Here is a 27,151-nt window from a genome sequence, read left to right as displayed (position 1 = left end):
ATATATCTTTATTGATTTCAGAGAGAGGAAAGGAGAGAGAGAGAGATAGAAACATCAATGATGAGAGAGTCACTGATCGAGCCCACAACCCGGGCATGTGCCCTCACCAGGAATCGAACCCTGATACCTAGATCCTAGGTCCACGCTCAACCGCTGAGCCACGCCCGGCTGGGCAAGAATTGCTTTTTTATCCATAAATGTTATTTGGCGCCAAAAAAAACTTACTTTTTAGATTTTACTACTATGGGGCAGGTTAATTACAATAACAACTAATATCTATCATTTTAATGCAGGATTGTGGTTTGCTGATTCACCCGGAGAAAACCTGTGGGTTACAGCCTATTTCTTCTGACTATATTGAGGCCATTTCACAGCCCAAACTAAAAATTTGTCCATCTGGGGACACAAAAGGTGACTATTGCATTGGATATCATATCTCTTTAAAAAACTTTAATATAGATAAGTATATGCTTATTTTAAAAATCCTTATACAAAAAACTCAGAGTAGTAAATTACTTTTTCATTAGTATGAACTGCAGCACATGAAATTAATGTAAATGCATTGTTTTAATATGTGAAATATTTTGGTTAATTAAATACTTTACTCTTCACCCTCTGTTCTTTGCCCAGTTAATTCACATTCATCTACAGATCTCAGCTCAAACATGACTTGTGCTAGAGTCTTCCTTGAGCCTCTGATTTGTTTCCTTATTGTATGTCCTCATAATACCCTGTGCTTTCCTTCCATAGCAGTTTCCAGGATTATTTAAATGATTACGTATATAATTAATTGGTTAAAGTCAGTGTTCCCAGGTTGTTAGCTGCATAATAAGGGCAGGAGTCTGATTTGTTCACATTGTATCAATCCACTTCCCACTATACTTTCTACAGAGTAGGCACAAAGTAAGTATCTGTCGACCTTGTGAATCAAAGACCTGCAAAGAATACAAGTTTCATTTTATTTTTTAAATTTTATTTTATTTTTTTCATCACCATTTATCCCCTCTATGCCCTCTTCTGCCTCCATCCATCCCCCTCCACCCCCGAAATTACCTCACTGTTGTCCATGTCCATGAGTTCTCTCTCTCTCTCTCTCTCTCTCTCTCTCTCTTTCTCTCTCTCTCTCTTTTTTTTTTTTTTCTCAATTCCCTCCCTCCTCAACTCCCCCACCCGAAGCTGTCTGTCTGCTCTCTATCTATGAGTCTGTCTCTATTTTGCTCAGTAGTTCAGTTTGTTCATTAAATTCCACATATGCGTGAAATCATATGGTACTTGTCTTTCTCTGACTGGCATATTTCACTTAGCATAATGTTCTCGAGGTCCATCCAAGCTGTCAAAAAGGGTAAAATTCTCTTCCTTTTAAAGCAGAGTAGTATTCCATGGTGTAAATGTCCCACAGCTGTTTTATCCACTCATCTACTGATGGGCCCTTGGGCTGTTTGTAGACCTTAACTATTGTATATAACACTGCAATGAACATAGGGTTACATATATTCTTTTGTATTAGTGTTTCAGGTTTCTTCAGATAAATTTCCTGAAGTGGAATTGCTGGGTCAAAAGGCAGCTCCATTTTTAATCTTTTGAGGAAACTCCATACTGTTTCCACAGTGGCTGCCCCAGTCTGCATTCCCACCAGCAGCGCATGAGGGTTCCCTTTTCTCCACACCCTCGCCAGCACTTGTTGTTTGTTGATTTATTGATAACAGCCATTCTGACAGCTACACATTTCATTTTAAATCATTTTCTTTAATTTAAAAAAGTCTTTGGGAATGATCAATAATATCTCCCATATATTGAGCATAATGGAGGCAGGAAAATTATGACGTCAAATACAAATCAGTGTTCAATCCTGCCTAAGCAGAGAGCAGGCCACGAATGAGAGACTTTGGTGCCACTGTCTGCATTCCCAGTGTCCCCTTCGCAGCATGCTTCTTTCAGTGGAGACCAGTGAGGTCAAGCCAAAGCCGAGACTAAAAGTGCCTTCAAGGAGATAAGAGGTGCAGGGATCATCTTCCCTAAGATTCCTGGTTACCACTCTGGCCTCCTGACCCCAGGTCTCCCTTCCTCTAAAAAGTCTGAAAAAATACTCAGGAGCTTTTCTACCCTTGCCATGAACTTCACACCACAGTTTAAATGGCATATGAGTTTCACAAATGGGCAGGACGAATCACAATTTGGCACGCATAGGTAACAAACATGTTCTTGAACATGTGTTCTAAATAATAAATTACAGTCAGTGCATAGAGAAGGATTTACCCATTATGGTGTGTCAGGTGGTATAATTTATGATTCTCTTGGTGAAATGAGATACAGTTATATACTCTTGTATACAAAGGGAGACACTGATGTGTCTAGTATTTTTTTATCAGATGACAATTTATGAGAATCATAAAACAACTTAATTCCATTCCTCCTACTGAACCAAGTCAAAAGTTCTCCAACAAAAAGTCAAAGATACATTACTGAGATTCTTCAAGAAGTCTTGTCCACTAAATTTGCAGTAACTTATGCCAGGCCCTGATATGAAGCTGTGACTGGGCCTGTTCCTTACAGGAGAGGCCGCCATAGAACAGGAGCCTTCAGGTAACTTGAGTAGCTAGGCTTCTTTACAGAGACCCCCAAACTGGCTCCCCCAGCAAGCCCGTCATCCTGGTCTGACAATTCCAGGCCTCCATAATCCGACCCTTCCTATCTCTCCCCACTCCTCCCAACGTCTCAGCCTCATTTTATGCCAATAATGCTGCCGCAGGACTCCAGGCTACTGCTCATGCTCTTCTCTGCTCCTTCAAGTATTCTTCCCATCTTGGCCTAGTTCTCCCGATGCTCCATCTTCCTCTGCAGAACGCCTTTCTTCACACCACCCCCCCAGATTAGCTTCTCTCCTGTGCTCCCAGAATACCTTGGGCACATGTCTACAATAGCACTTATCTCATTGTTTCAAGTGCTTAATTTACACGTTTCTCTTTCTCGAATCAGCAGTCTGTAAAGTGTAATGATGCATCTGAATGAGTCAATGGCACAGGATGAAACCAGTAAAGATTAAAATATTTGTACATTTATTTTTTATCTAATCATTCTTATTTTTGTTTTATAATGCACTTAATATATCATATAGAAGTCTAGGCACATCTGTTACAGTGTGTGTGTATTAATATGCCAAATGTGCATTAGCAATACATTTTTACCGATGACTGCCCTGGACTGCATGTTTCTCCAGAGCAGAGATTGTCCCTTATTTATCCTTCAGTGTTTAATACATGATTTTAAAATGGTTGCTGAACTAAAACCAGATCCAAGCCCTCCTCCCTTCCACAGGAGAATGCGAGCAGCCAGGGCACAGTCAACCAAGGATAACTGCTCAACCCTTGAGGTCTTAAATATTCTAAGTAAATAAGTGAGATTGGGGACAGCCATTTACAAGAATGGATTTTTCGCTGCTGGGGCTAATTTCCTTCCTTGGTAGTAGGACTCCCTCCTGTTGAAAAAAGTTACCACGGTAGACAGCATTTGAAGGAAGTTTATTTAGGAGCTCTAGCTTTAGCTTATTAGTTTTTTAGGCCACTGATTGCTTCCAAATTCTGATTTTCACAGCACATTACAGGCATTGGCAGAATTGGATCCATTTTTTCACCTTGCCAATGTAATGATGGTGAAAATGTCTTTTCTATATCACTAGCTAATACAATTTGAGTGGATATATTTGGTAATTCTTAAATTGATTTTTAACCTTTAGAAAATAATTTAAGTATAAGACACAACCTGAGAATAAAATCTGTTACATCACAAAGAAAAAATAATTCTTCTAATTTGGAGAAAGAAGAAATTTATAAAATGATTATTGAATGAAAATTACCTTTTAGGAAAATAGTTCAGATTTCATTTTATGATATGTAAACAAAAGCTTTAATCAGATCATATTTTTAGGAAGGAAATATGACAAGTTCCACTTCAATGTCTCTAATATTGAAAATATGGCTGTATTTGTCTTCTTAAGTAAAACCTGCTTTATTTTATAGCATTATAAAATCTGGAATTAGTATATCATCTATATAATTTTATATCTCGCCGTGGTCCTAACTCACAACGTTAATTTTTTTTTCATTATATCGCCAATCCAATTCACTTAAGTGACTGAAATCTAACTTGCATTGAACACAAAGCTATAATTATAAATCAAATCATTTCTCCCAAAAGGCAGTTTTATACCTCAGAATGTTTTTCACTAAAACATATGTCATATTTTATTTCAGAAGTCACATATTTGATTCATTCAATGTTTAAATACATAGCATAGTATTTATGTCCTTCTTTTTGACAATTTTAGTTAGGAGCTGGTATCATTTAAGATGTCAGGAACTCCAGTCCTGCAGATGTTATGCAGATGTATATTTTAAGCAGTATTACTAACTTAATAAAAAGCATTGTTACCCAATACAAAAATGCAGAGTTATGACTGGATAAATGTATAGTAGTATGAACCATTGGGGCCAAGTTTTTAGAGACTCATCAGCTGTCCTTCCCCCTCCCCCCCCAAACTAATTGTACCCATATTTGTATCTTTGTGCTTGTATTTGGCCACTTGTTTCTTCAACATTAGCAGCAAGTGGCCAAAGAGGCCTCAGTTTGTGCAAAATTAACTGTCAGCAAAGGATGGAGGGTAGGAGGAGCAGTGTCTATGGGAGAGGATGCATGTGTTCTTAGATGCTCAAAAATCTGATGAAAGCTGAGCCCTTCAGAATACTACTAAATATAAATATAATCTCATTAGCAGAAATACCTTTATGTCCCCAACATCCGTCCATCCTATTAGAAAGAAAATTAACAATCTTTTGGTTTTAAACATGGTCTCTGTCAACACATGAGCCCACTGAATAAATGCAGGTACTTAAAATAAAGATAAATTCATTAAAAACAACAACAACAACAACAAAAATCCTGTTTATGGGTTTTCCTGTAAGTGCTACCAGGGAGACTGTTAGGCCATATTTCACTTTCAGCTGGTGACTTTGTGCTGACCTAGCCCAACTGATAAAATGGTCAGCAAATTGGAGACTCCTAGGCCTCAGTTCTGGTGCAGCCCTGTCATTAATGGCATGATTTCACTCTGTCATTTAACTCTGTGGTCCTCAGTTTAGCTCATCTCTAAAAGAGGGGGAAGGGAAGGAAGAGATCCAAGGCCCATTTCAACCCCATCCAAGAGGGTTCTATATGCCCACAAAACACAAATCTCTATGAAGTAAAGTCTCCTCCAGAAGGAGGTTCACTTGAGAAATTAATCAACAAACGTTAAACTTAAGGCTGTGTCTAAATCACATAGAATTAGAAGAGATCAAGCAAAGAGGTGAAGGGGAAAAATTAGATTTAGAAAGCAAGTTATATTTTGAATGAAAAACACAGAAAAATTATGAAAGAGAATCAGATGGCGAAATAGGCACACTCCTAAAATGTTCTGTTTTATCTTTTAGTAGTACTGCTATACTCTACATGTGGAAACTGGAAACACCTTTCGCCCAGCAGGCCTTTTCCTCCCCAATATGCACAGTCTATTCTGTAGGCCAGGCACTTCTTCAGTCCCACTTCTCTCAGGTCCACCTCTTCAGTGTCCCTAAAGCACCACCTATTCCATATGCCCAAATCTTGCCTATTCATAGACCTGATTTCATTTAATGTATTCCTTCCAGACAACTCTTGCCCATGGCACTTTCTTTATTCTGAACTACCATGGCTTACTTCAGGTAGGGGTGGGGAGCAAAATATATTCATCAATTGCTAGGTATCAGGCACTATGGCAGGTATTATACATATTTTCCTTACTGAGAAAAGACTAAGTAATCTGTACAATTAAACAGTGGTTCTCAACCTTGGCTGCATATGGAATTACCTGAAGAGCATTTAAAAAATACTCTGTGAGTCCCATACCCAGCCCAACAGCTCTGATTTCATCAGCCCAGCAAACAGCCTGGGCATGAGGATTTTATAAAGCTTTCCAGGTGACCCTAATGTGCAGTGTTGAGATCCACAGAATTAGCTGGAGGCAGAGCCCAGGTGTGTGTCTCCAAAGTCCAGGCTCTTTTAGTGCCACACAGATATTTTTGCTTAATTATGTATTACTTATCAGTATGCTATATTGCTCTACATGTGTAAATTATAGACCTTTAACCTGATTATAAATTTTTGAGGTTTAACATTATAGTTAAGAAGCTTAAATTAGTTAATTTATTAAAAGTGCTCAGAATATTCCTAGCACCTGGCAGGTGCTATAAAAATGTTAAATATTTTTTTAATTGTTGTGATATTTTAACACCAATAGCATCTAACATCTATTAGGGAAGCTACTTCAATAATGTACTAAATTAAAATTCTCCTAGAGAGTAATATTTTCTTTTATCTCTCCCAGTTTCTCTCTCTTAATATATCTACACTTTTTCTGTTTCTGTGATCATCTAATAAGCCATAAGCTAGATCTCCTTTCACACACACTCTCACATACACAATTCTGACATTCCCATGGTCATGAGATGTAAACTGCACCATATTCATCCCCTGAAAGGAGAAATTCTTCCCACTAAAATTAATGTAACACCTGATAGTTTTGTTAGCAGAACCACAAATCAAAGCCAGAATGGGTAAAGTTTTTCCAATTTGTCCTTTCAAACTCAAAAAAGTAGCTGGGAATATTTAGCTCCTCAATATTTTAAAGAGAAACATTTAGTAGTAACATAAGCAAGACATTCAAGGTAGAGCAAATTACTGTTGTAGACATCAGGGTGTTCTCTACAAAGGATATAAATGACTACTTCATATTTAATGTGTAGTTCATACTCCATTTCTGAAAAGATAAACAGGGAAAAATCAAAAATCGTTTCTTATTTTTTTCTAATAAATTATTAATGTATTAATTCACACTAAATCTGAAGTGTTTCGGATGCATATTACTTGATCAATAAAATAGAAAAGACCTTAAATACACTGAGAATATTCATTTATTTTGTAAACATTGACTAAAGCTTGTGGGCTACCTGGTGCCTGAAGTCTGTTATTAACAAGGGTGAAAATGATATTGTAACCGTGCTTGATACATTAAATACATTATTCCATTAAACCCACACCAATCATTCAGGAACACTACATGCCTCATCTAACAGCTGAAGAAATAAAGACAAAGAGCTAGAAAGAGGTGAAAAGATTCACACCACAAAGGACATCAATTAAATTAAAGAACTACTCTTCAAAATAATAAATGATCACAATGTAAAGTAATTTTCTTATTGGATTACTAACTTAAGCATGAGCTAAACTAATAAATATTCGTGATCAACTACCTCAATATTAGTGGTTCCCACCTACTTTGGTCCTATTAAGGGCCTAATGTACAGTTTAAAAATATAATTATTTTTTAAAATTGTTTTTAAAATATACTTTTTAATTGAGTAGTACCTGATCACTTAACTTTTTATAAGTATGCGGTTTCGTGGAACGAACTCATACTTGATTTCAGCATGAACTGTGCTATTTCAGAACATTATTAAGTGGTGCAATTCTGTTCAGTTGGAAAGAGGCCACACATTGCTCCACTTGATTTGTGTCCCAAGAGTGATCTTCTCGTTGCAACTTCTGTGATAGTGTGTCACAGATGAATCCCAAGGTTAACTGCACACTGTAATTTCATCAGTAGAAACTGAACCAAAGGGGTTTTGGTGTCTATTCCAGGCCAATGGATCGTGCCTTGCCTTAGTTGTTCAGACAACAGAACCTGTGACTGGAGAGAAATAACTTGGCAGCCCCACAACTGCCAATACGGTGTCCTAACTAAGCCTCAGCTGCAGCAGTGCCTGGGAGGAAGGAAGGTAGGTTCTGGATCCAGTGGTGCAATCCTTTCATTTACACCACCTGCAGCACCTAAGACCATACAGTCATATCTGCTAGACCAATTCCTGCCCTCTCACTCTGCAGAGCACAACTAACAATGCAATTGGCCTTCTGACTTGTGTAAATGTTATCATAGAGGAGCCTTAACAATTCTTGCTCAGGCTCAATTATGTCCAAATAAGTCTATTTGACAGATGGAGGGTATTAAAGTCATATCCTGTGCTGATCCAATTCCATGCTGGTTTTCTCAGCACAAATTGGTAAGAGCTTGCCATGTCCACTGACAGTTGGCAGTTCAGAGCAGCTGGCCTTGACAACTGCAGCTCTAACAAGGCACAGCAGTCAAACAGACATCTGCAGTTCGCACAAGCATTGAAATGTTCCTTCATGTAAGACTCACTCCTGCTGGAGCTGACCAAACGCATGGCATTGTCTCTCCACACTAACCTTCCTGATTTCTTTCACATTCCCGAGCAGGTCTCGCATGGACCTCCTTAGGCTGCTTTTCCTTTAGTGCGGCTCCTAAGCTGATTTCTTGGACATGCAGTGTCTTCTTGCTAGGCTGAATAGGTAGATTCCAGCAGAGCTCTTGGACTTGCAAACTGGGCACATAGACTGAGATGCTTGGTTACCATGAAGTAAGTAAGCCTTATCCAGATTTTCAAAGCACTTTTATTAGATGAGCATTTCCTTAAAAAATTGTAAACTCTCACACATGGGCAAGATTGAGTTCAAAACTGATTGGGGAAAAAAAAAAAAAAAAAGCTCTATTAATGCATAAAGAAAAGGACACTGGAATGGGTGTATGCCAGTTTTTCATATTTTCAGTTTATATTTTCTACTAGCAAACCATTTCAGAAGAATTACGGGGGGTGGGGGCAGAGGATGGACCTCTTCTCCATGGTGACTGCAATGTAAACACTCCTATTTTGTGACTGAGACTATTTCTAAAGATAAAGCAGCAGTTCTCATTGCTTATTTTAAAGGAAGGAAAGAAAAACATTTAGAAACATTATTATTAACTGAGCATTGATTCTGCACACCTTGTGTCCAACCAGACTGTTAGCTCCATAAGGCAGGACATCTGTGTGAATCATTGCCATAATCTCATTCTTAGCACAATTTTTTATAGATAATAGTCACTGAATAAATATTTGTTGAGTAAACAGTAAGTTGAAATCTTGTTTATTTCTAATCATCATTCTGCGAGGTTATGTTATATCTGTTGTTTTCCACTTAAGAAAAGTAAAGCTCTGAGAGTTTAAATAATTTGTCCATGATGGCACATGAGTGCGAGTGGCTACTACACAGGCATTTTTAACCACCAACTTGGACAATCCAACCTTTATATCTCAGAAATGCAGGACTGGAAGCAATAAAAGTAGTTGTTGCCATAATAATCAGACTTTTCTAAACTCTTTCAGAATACCATTCTGACCTCAGGATTTAGAGGGTTCAGGAAAATTCCAAGATGTCACAATCTATTAACCTGAAAGGCAGTAGATGTTAATTTAAGTTCATCACTAAATTCCATGGCTTTGGACATGACATTTATTTTTTCTCAGATTCATTTTTTTCATCCGTAAAATAATGCCCACATGATCTAACCCTAGGCTGTAGACTAATCAACATTGTAGAAAGCTAAAAGCCTTCTTTCCTATCTATCTGAAAATACCAGAGACTGGGTATCCTAAAGGGATATTTATTTCTCACAGTTCTGAAAGGTGAAAAATCCAAGATCTGGGTGTCTTTTTGCTGTGTCCTCACAAAGCAGAGGAGAGCTCCAGTCTCCTCCTCTTCCTATAAAGATTAGCCTCCACCCTTGTAACCTCATCTAAACCTAATTACCCCTAAAGGCTCTATCTCCTAATACAACCACATGGGGGTTAAGGGTTTCAACATGTGTATTTTGGGGGGACAGAAACTATCTTGCTAATTTTAACGTGAATTATTAGCAATTATATAAAGTAATGGTAAGAAAAATGGAAGATCACTTTTACCTACCTGTTAGACAGATAGGATATTGCAAAGTCTAAAAATAAAGACCTATGTTCAGGTTAGATGATCCTAGCAAGGATCTGACTTCTTTGAGAAAAGGACTTATCTCAGTGATTTTCATAGTGCAGAGCTGTCCTTCAGACCGGCATGCTCTGAAATTCATATTAGCCAGCACACTGGCAATGGTCCTACAGAGTCTGTTTTGCTTACTAGGATGCTAATTTATTCTATACACAACAGGGAAGCAGTGTACATTTTAAGCAGAGGATTGGCAAAATCAGAATTAGAAAGATCATCCCTCAGCAGTATAGAGACTGCCTGGGGGAAGGGGGAAACGGGTGCTGGGGAGACGGAGGCTGCTTAATGGAAAAATTCAGTCATGTACCACTGAGGAGGCAAAAAAAGTATAGAATATGTATAGAATAACCCCATCGATGGAAAAACTAATGCAAACACACTTACATACACAGAAAGTTTCTGGAAGCAGCAAACAGTTAAGAGTGTTTGCGTAAGTGGAAAGGAGTGAAAGAGGGGTGGGATGGTGACAGACTGGCTACAAAGTTTTCAAGGCCCAGTGCAAATGAAAACGCAGGACTCTGTATTCAGCATTGTTAAGACTTTCAAGAAGCTGACCGCAGCACAATGAACCAAGCACCAGACCCGTGCAGCTGCCCAGCTTACATGCCCGCGAAGCCAGCTCCGAAGGAAAAAGCATTGCTGAGAGGTGAAGAGATCTGTTTAACTATTCATATTATTTTCATTTTTTTTATAATCTGTGAGCATTTTGTAAATCTAAGAATCTGTATTTTAAAATGTTATTATAAGTCAGAACTAGGGGAAAACAGTGGAAATGCAAAGGAGCAAAAGCCTGTGGAAGATAATTTATACTTAGAAGTCACAGGACTTGAGAATATCCAGGCAGGTGCATATGCTCATATACCACACAGCACAGAGATAATTGTGTAAACATTTAAAATTATAACTATGAAGTACTTATTCATTAAAAAAAAAAAAAAAAACACAAAAAAACTCCATTTATGGATAGGAGTAGGTTAGCAAAAGGTTTTCCCAGGTTGGCCAGCATGGCTCAGGGGTTGAGCATGGACCTATGATCCAGGAGATCCCGCTTTGATTCCCGGTCAGGGCACATGCCCGAGTTTCAGGCTCGATCCCCATTCAGGAGCATGCAGGAGGCAGCTAATCACTGACTCTCTCATCTTTGATGTTTCTATCTCTCTTTCTCCCTCTCCCTTCCTCTCTCTGAAATCAGTAAAGACATGTTAAAAAAAAAAAAAAAAAAGGTTTTCCCAGTACCCCTATTTTTCACTTTCTATGAGAATAGTATACATATGCAAAGTGGTCCTGAAACTCTGATCTTTCATCACTGGGACAATTAAGTTCCCATCCTACCCAGAATTTTCTAAAGCACCATTCTATTCCAAAGACAAATAAATGTTAAAGCATAACAATTACAAAAATAGAAAAACAAGTAACAAATATTTTAGCTTTTAAACACCATATATGCTGATTTTTTTAATCCTTTCAACCATGTCAAACATTCAAGAAAAAAAACGTAATATTTGAATAACAGTATACAGAAAATCACTTCACATATGCCTAAGGAAAAGCAGGGTCATGGAGTAGTAAGAGCCTCAGACTGCTACAGTTTTGATTCTATCAAATAAAGTGATTTCTTATTTATCAAACCCATCAGAGTAACTCTGCTGCCCCATATCAGAAAGCTGGCAATGTCAGTTATCCCTAACATGTTACCACAGAGGTGAGTCCAGCTGATCACTCAACAGAGTGAAGTTCAGAATACTTTCTATAACGACTGTGATGTCATGTTGTTCATTCCTCCAGCATTTGTTGAGCTAAGAATATGTCCTAAGCACATACATCATGTCCCTCCAAGGTGTCAAATTTCTAACAGAAAACAAATGAGAGAAGTGATCATTACAATACTGTGATAATTGCAGAAGTAGGGAGAAGCACAGAGTCTGGCTACTGACCTGGGCTCACAGGTTCTGGAAAAGTTGCTAAAAGTAGTATAGATAATCTACCAATCACATTCCTTTGAAATAGTTTAATTAAACTAAAAAAAGAGAAATCTTTATTTCCCCCCAAAAAAGAATCTATGGTGAGAGTCCTATCGCTGAAGCCCAGTGCTTTCTTTGATTCCCCTCTATGGAGGAGACAGAGGATGGAAGGGCCAGACAATGGGCAGGAGCCCAGAAGGTGAGGAGTGCTCTAGAGATGATTCCTAGCATCTTACTTATTTGTATGCTCTACTTTTTGCATCTTGGATTATGTGAAAGTGTGCACATACCTAAATATGCACATTCTAATGGTATAGCAGCCTTACTCACCTGGAAACTTTAAATTAGTATGTAAATCTCAGGTTTTTACAGTAGGAATCCAAAAGCCCCACCGTTACGGGGAAGAGGTAGTGCAAACATGTCATGCTACAAAAAACAGAACTTCATTTTATGTCCTAATCAAGGCCAGCTTCAGCGTTGGGGATGTGTTGAACTGAGTTATCTTTCTTCAAAGAATCAGATTAAAAAGCAACAGAATTTGACTGGGCAGGTGAGAATTATTGGAAACGACTACTTGAAAATTCAAATAGTGTTATGCTTTCTTTAGAATTTCCAAGTAGTCATTTCTTTCCATTGAAATTCCTTATGTTCTTATTATGACCGTTTCCATCTTTTTACTACTGTGTTACATTGATGAATGTAAGACCACACTTGTAAATACATGCCCACCTGTGGGGAAGGAAAAAGACACACATCAGTTGAGATTTTAAAAAGGGTTCAAGTTTCCAGTAACTTTGACCAGGAACCCCAATGGCACCTGAGGAGGCCTGTGCTTTCTGTACTTCAGTCATTTGCCTTCACTTCAGCAAGGTGAATAGGAGACTGGTCTGTGGAGTAAAGATGGAGCAAAGTTTCTCCTGGTAGCATTTGTATCCCATTTCTATGGCATACTTACTTATGTGTGGAGGGCAGGTAAATGTGGTACTCCTTTTAAACTCTACATTTATCTAAATATGAGTTATTTTATTTTTAGGTTTTTGCATAGATATGTGTTGCTTTTATGATGTATAATTATATTGAATCAAAGCAAAAATAACTGAAAAATATAAGCTATGTTTTCAATTATGCTCTCACATATTTCTCTAAACAGATACACACCTCCTAATACACTCTGAATTGAACATTTATAAAAATTTATCAGAGCATAACTTTGTAATCATAGTGTGAAATACGTAAGAAATAGTTTAGAAATATGATAATCATATTTGCAACTGAAAAAACTTAGGAGCCTTACCAAACTGAATTAAACAAGTCCTTATTTAGTTTGTCAGTTGAAAACATAGTTCAGAATTTAAACCACTAATAAAGTATCTGAGAGAAGAGTGCAATAGGAAAGGGAAATATAAAAAGGCAGAATTTACTGAAAGTACTCAAACTCAGCTGTTAAAACAGGAAATGTAACTTATAATGTTTGCAAGTTAAGTGGTGTCTTGGACTTAAAGGTGTTTAAATTTTTTAAGCGTGGCTAATTTATGATAATATGTTCTGACGAAAATGTAAATTCCATTATAGTTACAACAATCATTCATTGTTGCTTGTCAGTTTCAATAAAAAGGGGAGCATAAAAGGAAAGGAGGGCACCTCACTCTCACCAGGAAAGGGTGACCTATACATAATGACCACAATCCAGAGGCAATGGCAATATAGATAAACAAGTTTGTTCCAAGCAGCTAGAAGATCTATGTTTAGAGGATATTGTTTAGTTGTTTGTTTTCCTTTTTTTGCCAGATTTCATGTGTTTGAGAGTGATTTGCCTGTCAATTTACATTTATGGTTGACCCCCAAAGAGCAATTTGGTTGGTCATCTATAGCCAATTTAATCAGAAATGCATCTTTAGAAAACATTCATTGTAATAATCTTACATTTCACAGAGAGATGCTTTGTGGAGCTAGATTTTCATGTTTTCCTAAATATAATTAGCCATCCGATCAGTTTCAACTTCATATAAAGCTGCATTGTCCCTTGCCTCATTTAGGAATGGCTATTTTCCTTATGAGAGCAATGTTGTTCAATCAGGGACTTATTAGAATCACTGTGAGCTTTCTAAACATTCTTTGCCCTGGATTTGACATAGTGAATAAAATTCCTCTTCACCTCACTTTCATTCCTTTATTTACAGATATGATAGCTCTCCAATTAGTAGGTAGGCACTGCCTAAATTAATGGACAAGTAGCTCCTATTGCAATCCTATGTACCTTCCCCTCTTGGAAGGTTCCAGTGAATTCCAAGCCTGAGTCCTATTGGCATCTAATGCACTTCATTGGATCTGAAAAAATATCCCCTCTTCTGCAAATATTGAAGATAGAACCTATGCAAAAGGAAAGGGAGGAAGAAGGAAAATGATTTTTAAGGAGGTTTTCCCATCTATTGATTCTATATGTACTCAGTTCTTTCCCAGCCTCAACAGATCAAAAGAATCTAAGAAGCTAACAAGGTCCAGACAGTTTGCTACCTTTATTAACTCAGATAGCCACCAATAATTTTCTTTTCATTTCTTTATAATTTTATTTGCTAAGTTACTTTTGGTGATTCTGGGAAAAAGAGGTAATGGAATAAATATTTGCATGTTTAAGCATCATCATTGTTAGTCCCTTCATTAATGATAAAATAAAATGGAATAAAAATATTTTATTGTATATTTATATTAAAAATTCCTAAAATCTTGGTTATATTTCCACTAATAAATGATATTTCTTGCTATTATTTGTCCCAGGGCCCCTATTTCTCTACAAATAGAAGTTCTTTTATGTATCACATGGTTTATAAATCAGCCTTTCATATACTTCACACTTTTGCTAATTCACAGGTGGAAAATCTCATTTTAGGGTTTAGTTTTTCCTCAGAAACACTTAGCATGTAGGAAAATGTGGTAGAGTAGCTAAGTATTCATCAAACTCATTTTCTCTTCTTCATGGCATATAGTTGACTTCATTTCTTCATCTCCATTGAAATTAGTTGAATGGCCATATGACTGAGTTCTAACGGATGGCATGTGAGCAGCACTGATGTGCTCAGCTCCGAGGCTGGGCCCATGGAAAACCTGGCAGTTCTTTACTCTTTCCCCAACTGGCTATCAATGCCCAAGGAGTTCTTGGAAACCATAAATGAAGAAGACACAGGCCAATCATTCTTGGACTCTGAATCACCTCCGTGCCCCCACCTTCACCCCCACATACACCTACCTAGAATTACCTGGACTGTTTAGTGAGGAAGCAATAAATTTCAATTTTTCTTAAGCCATTGTACCTTTAGGAGTTCAATTTGTTATAGCACTTAATCTATCCCATCTAATATAAGGACTATAACTGAGAAAATAGAAATTAAAATAAAGCTAATTAAACAATTCTATGTTTTTTTAATAAGGCTATTTGAAAAGAAGCTTCAAGCTTTACTAGAGTCTAGGAATGTGGCATGCTTCTAGGTCCTATGGTCCATGAAGATGTGTAAAAGAGCGGAGAAAATACCAGCCCTCATATACTTTTTGGCGACACACTTCATAGTGAGTCTCAGGAATGGAACAGATCCAAATCTTTTCCAAACATAGCTTTGTCTCCCCAGCTGATGAGCTGAGATCCAGGCTCTCATGGCACATCTGGACACAGATATTTCTGCTCTGCTCCAGAGCTCACCTTGATGGAGACAGCCTCCCTTCCTTGCACTGCAGGACCAGAAAAGAGATGCTGCACAGAAAAATGCAATTCAATCTTTGGAATAAAGTTGCTCCTGGAATCCAAAATGTGATTAACATTATTCCTGTGATTGGTTTACTGAACCAAGGCTTAATCCTAACTCTTTTAAGCCATTGTTCTACATAAGTAGAAATAAAGTTTATTTAAGCTGATTAGTACTAAATTTTTATATGAATTTTCAAAATGCTTTTAAACAAAATGGATTTATTGTTATTGTTGCTGCTGTTGCTGTTTTTTTATTATTATCATAAAAAAACAATATATGTTCATTTTATAAAATACAAATGAACAAAAAGAATAAACTGTCATCCTCTTAGCATCAAGGCGGTCTTAGGGTAGTCAGACATCTTACATAGCAGCTCAAAGTTCCAAGCATGAGTATTCGTTCAAGCAAGGCAGAAGCTATGTCTTATTTAGGTTCACAAGTCACACAGCATCATTTCTACCATATTCTAATCATTGCAGCAGGCACAGCCCACTCAGGTTCAAGGGGAGGGAACGTAGAATCCAACTTTTAATGGCAGAAGTGCAAAGTAACTTAGGGCCCCTGCTTTAAAATGATCCCAGCTTTATTAGTTAGTACCCTGATTGCAAGTAACAGAAGACTCAGGTAGGATGGGCAGAAATAATGACGACATTTGTTTTCTGGCATAACCAGGCATACAGAGGTAGAGACATTCCAGGTTAGTTCAGTTACTCAACAACTTTTCAGAACCTCTGTGCTTTCCATCTTTCCATTCTATACTCAGCATATCAACAATTTTTAGTCTCATGGTCTCACGTAACTGCAGCAGTTCTGGTGTCACTAGGAATTGGATCTCACATTCATTGAAGAATATGGACATTTACTTGGGTTGATCAATTTTGCTTAAGAAGGCAAACCTTTCCTTCAAGTCCCCAGAAATCTCTCCACTCCTTATTGTCCAAGACTAGACCATGTGATTTCTCCCTTGGCAAAACCTATGGAAAAAACATGTTTGGTGTTTTTATTTTTCTAAGGTGAAAAGTGAGTTCTGTAGAAAGGAAAAGGGGATGTGAAGTAATTGTTGGTAGGACAGTTCTTTCCAACTTCTTCATCTCATGGTCCATGTATAAAAGATGATTATATTTATATGGCACAGTAGGGTAAAATAGAGGTGGGCTGAGGGAGTATCTTTATGGGATTTGGTTAAAAAATATTTTCCTTATATAATTATAAGAAAAAATTAGAAAGATGTTAAAAATTAAATTTGTAAAAACTTAAAAAAATAAAACTTTTCTATTTTAAAACAGAATAAACTGTTAAGATACCACAACTTCAAAATGTTCATAATTAAATTTCCAGGACCTTTTCTGTATGTCCACATAGTTTACTTTTACAAAAATGTAATCATTTATTTCTATTCTGATTATAATCAGCTTTTTATAAAAACTACTGTGAAATCTTCCCCATCACAATATATCCATATTACAATATCACTGTTAAAAGATGAAAGGAATTCAAGTATATGATTATACGTTAATATAATCAATCTAATAAATTGATGTTATTTCTGATTTGCTTTTCTTTTAAAATATATTTTGACAGATATTCTTAAATATTTCACAGAAGTGGAATTTCTTAAAAACTGCCAGTCGATACACACAACAGCAAAGTTTCCATTCATCCATTTCACAAATGAGAACCAAGTTTTATGCCAGGCCCTATTCTGGACACTTTGAATTTAGCAGTTTAAAAAAAAAAAAGACAAAAACTCTCCCTCCTGTTGCTTACACAGTAGTACATGAAAGGGTCTATTTCCCTGAACTCATAATATCATTGGGGCTTTTAAAATCATGGTTACTTTGATAGGGGGGAAATTATTTTACTGTTTTATTGCTTACTGGTTATTTGTATTTCATGACCACATTTTCTTTTATTGCGTGTGCTAACCAACACCTGTGCATGCTAACGTCAGGCAATAATTTTCACAGGAGAGATGTTATTTAAAAATGGTATGGCTAGTTATGAGTATTTGTTATGATGATTTAGACATCTTAAAGTAGTTGACCTACAAATTTCCTTGTAAATAATCCATCAGATTGAATGATCTAAAAGATATAAAGATTGAATATGAATCATGTGACTGAAAAGAACCACTCTAATTCTTGACATTTTAAAATTGTGTGTGTGCTCTTAAAAAGCTAGCATTTTGAAGTTAGACATCATTTACTTAAGAATACCAATTAACCTCTTACAAAAATTGCGTCACCTACAGAACAAAGAATCTTAAAATCACAGCTGCCCTTTCACTTTAGTTATACTTTATCATTTCCACCTTTCATAAACAGAATGGCACTGGGATAAAATAATTCTCTAAAAAACAGCCTTTGCACAGTATGTCTACTTGACTTGAAAAAATGCTATATAAGTATTTGCAGTTTAGAAGAACTTGTTTTGCAAAAGATGGAGGTGACATCTCCTTCTTCCATCCAGGTAGCTCTTGTTAGTCACTAATCAGCAATGGAGACTTGACAGAACAGTTCTGAGTGTTTGTGCAGTGTTCTCTCTTCCAGAGTTTCAGTTTCACCATTAACCCTCCTCATTCTGTAGCAGGTGTGGTACAAGAAAGAGACTTGTGATTTAGACATATCCTGTCTTCCCTGACATGTTCTGCAAATGAGCTAATGCATCTAAAGTGCCTAGCAATGCACTGGAAGACACACTGGCAGCACCCAAAAACACTGCTTGCCTTTCCTACGTCCTAATGCTAGTTCCCATTCTTGGTGTGCTTACTGGGTGTCGGGAATAAGCTAAGCATTTGAAATCTCATTGGAGTCCTCTAAGGTGGTGCTATTATCATTTCGCTGTTACACAGAAGGGGATGAACTCCTGGAGAGGTCACAAAATTTGCCACTGATGATCTGGTTAATAAATAACAGTACCTAGAATTTGGAATCATGACTCTGCCTCTGGCATGGCTTGGTGGACTGCATTTTTGGATAACCCACAGAAAAGACTGCAAATCTAGAAATTTTTTTTTTTTCTCTCAGTAACATGCAGCTACATTGATTTTTTAAAAACCTCTCTATCTCTCTGTAGCCCACAATACAGACAACAATGATCTTACTGGCTGCTTGGAGATACCCTAGGAGGGACTGCAACTTGATACTAAAATAAAAAGAACCTGTAAGGAAAACCTCTGGTGGCAATTTAGTTTAAAAACTAGATCTCAACTGCCCATTATGGGTATTATGAGCTGCACTGTGTTCCCACCCAACCAAATTCATATGTTGAAGTCCTAACTCTCAGTACTTCTGAATGTGACTATATTTGGAAAGAGGGTCTTTATAAAGACAATTAAGGTAAATTAAGGTCATATGGGTTAGTCCTAATCCACTATGACTGGTATCCTTATAAAACAAGAAGATTAGGACATAGACACACACAGAAGAAAGACATGTGAAGACACAGGAAGACAATGGCCACCTATATACCAAGGAGAGAGGCCCTCAGAAGAAACCGACCATGCAAATACCTTGGTCTTGGATTTCTAGCCTCCAGAATCATGAGAAAAAAATTTCTGTTTAAACCACCCAATCTATGGTACATTGTTATGGCAGCCCAGCAGTCTAATGCAAATGGAGTTGACAATTACTGATATGTGAAATTAAGAGCTTTCCTAATTATTCAAACTTCCCTTTTAAAAATTAGAAATCTCAGCCAGTAAGAAGAATTTCAAGTGATTTCAAGAATTGTTTTTTATATTGGAACTTTATCTCCCCAAATAGGACTCAATCAATGATTGAGGCCTTGACATCTTATGTTATTCAGTTTAGCTTGATGATGCTTATGGTAACAGTATTTGATCTGAAGGCAAATTACAGATGCTTCCTGGATTTCTTCACACAGCCACTGAAACATACTCACCATGGAAAGAATAAACCTTTGCAGATTCTTACTGAATTTGCTATGGATGGACAAATGCAGTGGTGCCTGAGAATTATGGCAATGACTGCTGTAAAAATCAGAAGTATGTGCATGACTAAAAGAAATAGAAATCTCAACAAGGAGAGAAAAAAACTAAACTAAATAAACCATATCCAAAGATATTAAAAAGGATTGTTTCCAACAAAAGCCCCTTTGACTTTCAATTCAATAAATATTTTTAAAGTCCATGCATTGTACTGTAGGGGAAAATAGAATTTAGACATTAACCCTCTCTCTGACCTCAAATACTTCTTGATATGATATGAGAGAAAAAAGACACTGACACAAAAGCCATAATTTCATGTAGTCTTTGATAAAATCTGCAATGGAAATAAAAATTATAATGAAATTAGAGGACAGCAAAGGCATTCTGGCTGGGACATTGGACATTTATGTAGGGTCTGGAAGTTGTGTAGCATTTACTAAGGTTGGATTGCAGAGGGAGAAGCTTTATAGGTGGATTAGCACAAGAAAAACAAATGCTGTTGAGTGCAAATCATGCTCAGTGAAAAAGTAAGAATCTGAAAGTGTTGACCCTGCACTTGGAGTTAAAGGGCCTGTGTTTGAATCTTGTGTTCCCCATTTACTAGATTTATGACTTCAATCTCCCTGAACCTCAAATTGCTCATAGGTGAAACAGAAATAATGATTCAAACCTCACAATTATGAAGATTAAAAGTTAGTGCCCTGTGTGAAATCTCGACCTAGCAAAGCCTGATATGCAATAAAAATTCAGTAAATGTTAGCTGATTCTAAGAGGTTAGACTTGATTCTATAGGAAATGAGAGCCAATAAGGTTTTTGAGCATGAAAGTAAGATGACCAGAGCTAGACATTTGGAAATGTACCCCAGTAATACTGTGTGCAGAATGAATTAGAGGGCAGCCATTGTGCAAGAAGGAAGGCCCATTAAGAAAGCGTTATTAACAATAGCACAGCTTTGAAGCAAGAGGGACCTGAAGCAGGGCTGTGCTGCGGGGAAGGGGAAGGAGAGTATGGGTGTTAGAGACTTCCATGTAAATGGCACTAGGATACGCACCCTGGGACATAGACAGCTGTTCAGAAAATCAGACCCTAGTCCTGTAACTCTTTTCTAAAGTAGTGGCATGACCTCTACTCAGTTATGTAACCTCTGCGGATTCTGAGCTTGCTCATCTATACAATAAAAACAGATTGAAAAATCTCTAAGTTTTCTCATAGCACTGAACTACTTTTTTCCTATTTGAATCAATAAAACTTGTTAAGTTGATTAGATGAGAAAGTAAAGATAGAGAGATAGAGAATTTGAAAATAACATGAAAGAAAAAGCTTTAAACATGTTAGTGTGTCAGTAGATTATACATTTCCAGGGATATGGAAAAGAGAAAAATAAACAGGTTTGGGGAGAATATAATGAACATCATTTCTAGCAGTCTGAAGGGCTGTCCTTCAAACACTTAGACTTGTGGGTCTATGAATATTCAACATATTTTTTATATTATATCCTATACCATGTAAATGTCAGTTTTGAAAGCAAATATATTTTTTTAATTTATAGATTCTTTTCATTGGCGATTCAACCAACAGAGGGATAATGTACTACCTGATCGAAAGACTGAACGAAACCTTGCAGGAATGGCAGAAGGTGCATGGCACTAAACTCTATCACAATGTCAATGGTGGGAAGACTTCGATCAGTTATTCCTACTATCCTCAGTTCTGGATAAGCCCTTCACTGAGACCAACATTTGAAAAAGCACTTGAGCATCTCTTGCAAAGGTACAATGGAACTGTTATGAGCAGCACAATGCCGCAATGCACTTGTGTTTCACTAGTGGTCATAACTGCTCACCTTCTATGAAATGTGCTGAAAAGCTTAAAGCCCAAGTAATATGACTGAAAACAAGTTGGAAATGACAAAGGGGTCCTGTGATCAGGATGCCAGATATGGTTCAATGAAATGTGAGGCAATGCTGTTAAAATATTTACCATCTGTTTCAAGGCAACATGTGTTGTTTTTCTTTCTGGGTTTCAGATCCCATCCTCTGGAGAATTCGGGCCAGACTGTATTGGTCGTTGGTGGTGTTCAGTGGCTTAATTCCAATCATCTGCAAATTATTCAAAAGGTTTTGAAGAGGTACATTTCTGCAGCAATAACTGTCATTAGTATTCTAAGTTTTAAAAAAATTACCCTTGATGCGAATGAATTTTATCAAGATTTTAAAGACCAACTTGTTTAGAATTAAGTACTTAAAGTCTAGTTTAAAATATTTCAAAAGACATATCCAATCACAAGATGGCTCTTCCAAATTTACATTTCCTACAGATCAAAACACGTTCACTGACATGTAAAACTCTATTCACACAAAAAACAAACACATCAGATCTATAAAATGAGAAATTAGTCCTATCTGCCAATTATCACATTCTAAAGGACTTTCCCTGCATCTGTTTATGTAAACACAAACATCTAGAAATGTAACTGAAGTTCTTAACTTTAGAATTCTAATTATTTAACAGGGAAAATTTACTCAATATCCTTGTGATCATCAAAACTTTGGGAATCGGATTTCATCTGCCAGTCGATGGAGTGCATTTCTTAACACAGGTAAGGCCATTTCCTCCAGGCTGTGTGAACCTCATGCGTCCTATCTTTGCTAGTGTCTGAAAAAGAATGAAAAGGCACCACATAATATTTGGCAACCTTTATAAAAATCAAGGGAGATAATATACTTATGGAATATGATTGCAAATCAGCTAGAATTATTCCTGGAGATAAGGAGCCTGTAACCCAGAATGTGTTGTAAATGCTTTGAGTTCATAAAAGAAAGGGAATGCCAAACTACGAAAAAACAAGATCCGAATGTAGATGAGAGAGATTGTGCTTTAAGTATCTCCTGACCCTACTAATGTTTCATACAGCTTTAAAGGGTCATACTGAAACCACAAATGAAATTGTCAGTATCAATGAACACTTTGGGAAAGAGTGGCTTTTTTTGAAGATGATATCTGACTGATTGCTTTACAAAATAATCTTTGAAGTAGTATCACCAGTTTTTTCTCTGGTCGGATATTCATAAATGAAAGGAGTTAGAGGCCTTTGACCAGTTCTTACAATGATACTAAATTAGTCTCAACACTGAATAGAAGTCTCAGGAAAAAAAAACAGAAAGACAACATCTGTAGGTAAGGGAACCAGCTGTTCTTGTTCAAGCCAGAAAAGTTCTTGACAGACTGGTTTGTGTGTGATTTGCTCAGGGGAGCTCAGGAGTACTGGGAATTGGGGAGACAGGAAGCTGTCCATTTAATACGTAAGCCAAGTGAGATTTATTTTTATGTCAATGTTGTGTGCTCCTAGCTCTCCTCAGCACAGATTGCACAACCCCCTCTCCTTTCTTGAAACTTGGCCTGCAGGGACTCCAGTTCTATGATACAAAAGCAGGAGAACTAGTTGAAAGTGGCCCAAGAAGAGCCTCCAAATTCAGCCCCTTGGAGTTAGGACCGATTAAGGAGTTGAGGTATTTAGCATCTAGGGTGTCTGAAGAGCTTGGGACTGTTGAAGATTAGAAGAGGAATCCTTTGATAATTTTTGCTGTGGGTTATGAGTTGAGTCTCCTTTAATGTTATCTGAAGGCTACAGGCCAAGATTGCAACTTCTTCTTGAGGACTCTGGTAGCTCTACTTTGCTTTTTTGACTGTGGCTACTCACAGCAACTGGAGTACTTATGGCCCCTCCTTTAATTTAGGTTACTAACTTTGAATAAATTTATCTCAGCAGACAACAAACATTTCTTTAGCACTTACTATGTATGAGATATTGTGTTAAACATCATGCCTGCCCCCTGGGCTTTGATGGGTGTTCATCAGTTCTTTCAAACTGAGTGAAGACAAAAGGATGGAACAAGAAGGTGGAGGAAACAACAGAATGAGAGGCAGGGATAATAGCAGTGGAAGCAGAAAATAAATCTGAACTCCTCATCATGTGTCCCAGTGGCCATTCAAGACTTGGCCTCTGCTTTCCTCTGTAGACTTATCCCTTGTTCCCACTATATATGCACACATGTACATACACATATTTACACACACACACACAGGCACACACACTCACAATACCACTGAGCTCAGTCATGCTGAGCATGTTTTAGCTTCTCAAGCATGTCGTGCTCCCAGTTACCTCCAGGCCTTTGAAGTCACTATTCCTTCTTCTTGGAGCCCACTCTCCCACCACCTCCTCATGTGGGTAACTCCCAAGCACCCTTAAAGTGTTGGTTTAAATGCTATTTCCTCTGGGAAGATTTAAAGGGGACAGTAGACTCGATAGTCTATTCCTGCTATGAGCTCCTATAATGTTTTTTGTCTTTATGCATGTCACTCAACAGATACAGTCCTTGGTTGCCTGTCTTCCCTGCTAGAATAACCTCTGTGAGAGCAAGGACCAGGGAGGGAAGGCTGTATTGCTCATTCTGGTATCCCTAACGCAAAACACAATTGTCAGCACATAGTAAACTCTCAAAAAATATCTCTGCCTGAATTAGTGAGTGATACTTTGTATGATTTGGCTGCTCCCAGATTGCCCCTTTAGGACTGAGACATTCGTTCCCCTGTACTACTGAGAATGTGGCCTAATGATGACTCACACATGAATCCCAGCAGGAATTGCCTTTTGCTGCAGAAACCCAACCTGCCCGTGCAAGAGTACCAAGACAGCCCCCTTTCCTTAATTTGGACCATTATCTCAGAAGATCCTTCCCAGCTCTAGAACCCCCAGTGGGGTCCACAAAAGCCTCTTTTGCAACCACATCACTGCCTTATAGGTGTTGATTCCAAGAGCATGCTCCTGTTAGTCCCCTGCATGCAAATTTCCATCTAAGAGTCTATTTCCCATTCAACTGACCTTTCTCTAGAAAACTTTCTCAAGAAAACTCCTACTATAAAGTTCCATGTACTTTTCATAATCAGACAGATTAGAGGTGAGAAAATGCTTCTACTGGACAAGAAAAAGCCTACAAACAACACAGCATCATTTTTCATGTGAGAGCACAGAAAAAATTCACATCTGTGTCTCTTTTCCTCCATATTCCTTCTTTATGAACCTTTTCTATTCACTATCTCTATTTTGGGGAAAACACTCTTCTTTGAATATTACATAAAAATAGGTATGTGAGCTCAGTGAAGATAGAAAATTAGACGTATTTGTACTGCTTCCTTTACTTTGTGGTTGGATTAACAAATGCAAGCAATTTGCATTTTTACCTGGAAAAATAGAAAAAAAAAATTTGTTCTTTAGAAAAGACAGAGAGAGTGCAGTTCCCTGTCTTGTCAGGGTGGGTTTGGCAAGAAACAGGCACTAAGACAGGATTAGCAGAAGGGGATTTATGAGGGAGAGTGCCTGAGAAGAATGCAGGGAAGAGGAGTGTCAGGAAGACTTTCAGACCACAGCACCCAATGCATATCACACAATCTTGCACCAAATATTTTCTTAGTCCACTGTGTATTGGGGCCTGTGTTTGGCTGTAATCTGTCTGATATGAAGGGTGTGGAAGAAGGATTAAGGACATAGGAAGAGACTCGGACAGCAGGTCAGTCTGAGAAAGTCTTGGCCAAGCCAATGAGGGATCCTGGAGCTGGAGTAGAGGAGGAGTTCCTCCTCTTGACAGTAGAGCTGAGCTAGATCTTTCATGGAGCCCCATCCTTGGACATGGCTGGGGAGGGCAGGAGGAATATGACCCAGAGCAGCAGCAGCTGAAGCCCTCACTCAGTTCTGCTGCCCCTGGAAGCACACCCCCCTCCTTTCCTCCCCCACCCCCCACTGGCAAACCCCTCTCTGCTCAGGAGCCACCTCCTGAAGCCTCCCTCTCCAGCTGTCCCTTTGCACCTCACAGAGCTATTTCCTTTCCTCTACTAGCCAGAGCCTGGTATATTTGCCCACAATGAAAGACTTAGTAAATGTATATGCATCTATTTCTTCTATTAGAATGTAATGTCTTAAGAGCAGGGACCATGATTTATTTATTCTTGTATTGCTGTCCCTCAGCACAGAGCTAAGCACAAAAAATATGCTAATTAATATTCAAATGAATAAATAAATAAAAATCCAAATAGATGGAGATAACATTTATGAGTTTAAATTTTGGCTTTTAAATTGAGAGTTTTAGGCATTTCAAAGGATCTTTGTGAGCAATAAGCCAAAGTACTTTTTATAAAAGAGAAAGTTCCAAACTGTATGTCACTGTAGATGTTTATGTATTGCTGTTTTATATATACACGGATGTTTATATTTATATTTTGAGTAAAAAGATTAAAACACATCTTTATTTAAGAAATTTATGTGAAATTAATTCTTTATTGCAAACTAAGACCAATCTGTAGAAAAGATGCCCTTTGCACAATTTCTACCTGATTTAGTAAATTGTAAACAATGCTCCTAATAAAAATTCCCATTCTTTCACTTTGCAATACAGAGTGAAGTTCAGAACTTATGGAAAGAAAATTTGATTATTCTGGATACTGCAAAAAAATATGGCTATGAAGTGGTTGACACATTCACTATAACAATGGGGCGATACAAAGAGTTTTTGCAGGGGAACTGTGGATGCCATTTTCATGAGGTATTTATTCTGGCTTTCTGATTTTTTTTAGCTTTTGATTTTTTAAGTTTTTCATTGTATTTTTAATAGCATTGCCAGTCTTATTTTGCATTAAAAAACTATGTCAGGCAGAGATTAAATGGTGTGTTCATCATCACCCAGCCGAAGCATATACTAGCCACAACTGAAGGCCCTACAAAATGAGGTGTTTAAAAAACAGTAATGTTTATGTGGGCACTTGAAAACTGGGATCACTGGTCAATGCAAGCAAAAAGACGGCAACCTGGAGAGCACTTGCCTTGTTTAACAGACTCTGAGCCTTCCCTGAGAAGTGGTGCCCAAAGAAAATGGCAGATGTCTTTAGTGGAGGCAGCTTGAAAATCCAGACTGTTGAATATGCTAAAGTAATGAATGGCCTTCCTCCTTTGGTTTAGTCAATGCACAACAGGAGCGCCTGTCTTTTGAGTAATTTCTTTTCCCCAGGGGTGAAAAGTATGTTACTTGTAATAAGTAAATAGGCTTAGCTGATAAGGTGATAACAGAAAATAATTTTACCCTTTCACCTTCAAACCCTCTGTGGATTATTTCTTCCCTACTACTTGAATAAAATCTTGGTAAATCCCATAACTTACAAACCACTTTCAGATAATAAAAGGTCCCCAATCATTTTCAGGCATAAGAAGGATAACACTTCAGTACTGAAATTGCCCAGGCCTGTGTTTATGCCCACGTAAAGTTATTTCTTTCTCCCAGCTCAGACCTGCCTCAGTCTCGAAAGCCTGAAGTAGGAGAGAGGGAGCCCGGGACTCCTTTCCTTTTTCCCTACCTTGCTTTGCTACTTTTCTTCTCCCACCCCTTCTTCACTGGGTCAGGTTAGGGAGGAGATGTTAAAGGCAACAAAAGTCTTACTTGACTAGCATAAGCATAATCATCACTGTGCTCTCTGGGTAGAAAATGCTAATTCCTTCTTTTCAGGGTGC

At 37.6% G+C, this 27,151-nt stretch overlaps 1 protein-coding gene across 1 annotated transcript in view; it reads left to right on the top strand.

Moving 5' to 3' along the window:
• The window catches only part of CPED1 (cadherin like and PC-esterase domain containing 1), a 270,333-nt gene that overhangs the window by 225,341 nt on the left and 17,841 nt on the right, over positions 1–27,151 (top strand). Inside the window, exons 16-21 of the mRNA XM_016213335.2 lie at positions 294–411; positions 7,711–7,847; positions 21,143–21,363; positions 21,620–21,721; positions 22,105–22,192; positions 26,046–26,192. Of these exons, the coding sequence (XP_016068821.2) occupies positions 294–411; positions 7,711–7,847; positions 21,143–21,363; positions 21,620–21,721; positions 22,105–22,192; positions 26,046–26,192 (813 nt within the window). The remainder of the gene's footprint in view (positions 1–293; positions 412–7,710; positions 7,848–21,142; positions 21,364–21,619; positions 21,722–22,104; positions 22,193–26,045; positions 26,193–27,151) is intronic.

This window comes from Miniopterus natalensis, chromosome 10, assembly GCF_054644295.1.
Source record: "Miniopterus natalensis isolate mMinNat1 chromosome 10, mMinNat1.hap1, whole genome shotgun sequence".
Taxonomy (NCBI): domain Eukaryota; kingdom Metazoa; phylum Chordata; class Mammalia; order Chiroptera; family Miniopteridae; genus Miniopterus; species Miniopterus natalensis.
The sequence above is the reverse complement of the archived record's forward strand: the minus strand, read 5'-3'. Positions and strand labels throughout refer to the sequence as shown.